The following is a 2,371-nucleotide window of genomic DNA, read 5'->3' as shown; positions in this document are numbered from 1 at the left end:
GTCCACAGAGGAAGTAAAACATTTATTCTGAAAAGCTGACAGCTCATTAAAACTACTTCATGAAGAGAAAACGTTTTTTTTTCCCGCTGAACCTCTAACATTTAATGAGACACACACACACACACACACTCACGCACACACTGAGAGCTCCGTTCCTCTAGTACCAGTGAAACCATCATCACATTAGGCTCCTATAGAATTTCTCTTTTCTCTAAAACCAACGTCCAGAGAGAAAACCAGTTACGCTAACAGGGACACAGAGCCTTTTGCCCACTGCTGCCTCCTGTGGTCATTTTGAGTGAGTATTTCAAACAGTCAAATCACAAAAGAATACGTTGAATTATACTTAGTGATGGAGGTTTAGGCTGAACCCACTGACTTCCTTCATGGCCTTTGGGCTGAGGTCAAAGGGCGGTCTTTGACGTGCGTCTCTCGTCCACAGTGCACCGTGTGGGACTGGGACTCCAACGGCAAACACGACTACATCGGTGAATTTGAAGCAACGTTCAAAGAGATGAGAGGAGCCATTGATGGGAGGCAGGTGGGTTTCTATGACAACCGTTCACTGTCAGTGTGTGTGTGTGTGTGTGTGTGTGTGTGAAAATGCGTGCTGTTGTCTAACATTCCTATGTTTTTGTTTGTGACCTAAAGGACATTCCGTTAATGACGACACCAGGTTGTTCAGAATCTCACTCTTCGTTCAGATGTTGTGTTGGTCGCCGTGTGCTTGTCGTCAGGTGTTGTCATGTCAACTGTTGTCGTGTCAACTGTTGTTGTGTCAACTGTTGTCGTGTCAACTGTTGTCGTGTAAATATTGTTTTTTTTTGTGGGGTGTTGTTTACTGTTCACTGTTGTAAGGATGTCAGCGTGTACTGGTTGTTGTGTTGCTGTTGTGTAGTTTTTCTGTGGTTGTCTGCTGCAAGGGAACCACTGATTTACTCTCTCTCTCTCTCACACACACACACACACACCTTATGTGTAAGTTCAGTGGAGATAGTCCTTCACTCTTGGCCTGGTTCCTGCTCTGACAGTGGGTGGATCACTGGTTCTCCTCAATCCTCTGGAGATCTTCGTCTCTGCTCCAGGACTGTGCAATGAATCATGTTCTGTTCCTCCTTGAACTCGTCTGGTTCCTGCTGCTGTGACCTGAGCACGTCCCCCCCCCCCCCCCCCGACCCCCCCCACTCTTAGACAGACTCAACAACTCACTTCCTTTCACTGAAACACGTAGATAAAATCAGCGCTTGTACCTCACAGAGACACAGCAGTGGTTGATCCTCCGCTGCTTTTACATCCGTGTCTAAAATTAGCTTTACCTCAGTGACATAAACCGACCACAGGAGGCAGCAGTGGACCAGCAGCAGCTCCCTTTGTCCCTGTGACCTAACAGCACTGATTTTCTCTACCAACTGTGGTATAAGGAAGGGGGCAGTTCATAAAAATCAGTTCTGTTTGAATACAACATTTCTATTTATCTCAGGAACACAATTCTGACTCCACCCAAATCAACGATCCTCTCTGGAGGAGTTGGTTATGAGGTAATTGAAGTAATGCAACCGTTGATCCCTGCGGTACTCCATTATTAGTTTCATTAGAACACAGAAGATGGTTTACGCATTATAGCACACGTGTCAAACTCAGGTCCGGGGGCCAAATGTGGCCCGCAGTGTAATTATATTTGGCCGTTAAATCATATCAAATGTGGCCTGCCAGTATACAGATCCTTTACACTGGCAGGATTTGTAGTATTGAATTTCTTATGTCTTTATAATATTAAGATTCGGTTGTTCCAGATTCAACAACACGAACATTTACAGTCAATTTTTCAATGAATATTAAATTTGGCCGAGACTTTGTCCCAGTTTTTAATTTTGGCCCTCTGTGAATTTGAGTTTGACACCGTGGCATTAGAGTCTACTTTGTCTTTATGTTTCACTGGTATGTTAGAGCTCCCCCTGCAGCCGGAGGGTAATCATACATGTGTGTGTGTTGCAGGTGCAGTGGCCCTGTATGAACTCAAAATACAAAGTGAAGAAGAAAAACTACAAGAACTCTGGGATCGTCATCCTGAACCAGTGCAAGGTGACGATGGTCCAAAAGAGCAGAAGACGTTGAACACAAATATCTAAACGTTTTACAATTAGTTCTCTAACATCTGCTGACCTTTTGACCTCCCCTACCAACTCAGGTTCACTAAAACCTGCTTTGGTTCAGGTGTTTAACTTTCAGCAGAGACATGGAGCATCAGCGTCTGACAGTGACATCACTTCCTGTGATGGATGAGTCGGATGCTAATGAGCGCTCTGACCTCCTTACATCACAGTATTTGATGACGAGCCGACGCGGGGGGGGGGGGGGCGGGGGGCGGGGG

The 2,371-nt window shown here is 45.5% G+C and overlaps 1 protein-coding gene across 1 annotated transcript in view; it reads left to right on the top strand.

Annotated features, from left to right (window-relative positions):
• Nucleotides 1-2,371, top strand: part of LOC103388102 (copine-4-like) — a 13,370-nt gene that overhangs the window by 6,355 nt on the left and 4,644 nt on the right. Inside the window, exons 8-9 of the mRNA XM_017037905.2 lie at nucleotides 443-541; nucleotides 1,996-2,082. Coding sequence (XP_016893394.1) covers nucleotides 443-541; nucleotides 1,996-2,082 — 186 coding nt within the window. The remainder of the gene's footprint in view (nucleotides 1-442; nucleotides 542-1,995; nucleotides 2,083-2,371) is intronic.

Source organism: Cynoglossus semilaevis, chromosome 13 (assembly GCF_000523025.1).
Source record: "Cynoglossus semilaevis isolate Cse_v1.0 chromosome 13, Cse_v1.0, whole genome shotgun sequence".
Taxonomy (NCBI): domain Eukaryota; kingdom Metazoa; phylum Chordata; class Actinopteri; order Pleuronectiformes; family Cynoglossidae; genus Cynoglossus; species Cynoglossus semilaevis.
This window is presented reverse-complemented; position numbering and strand designations above follow the sequence as displayed.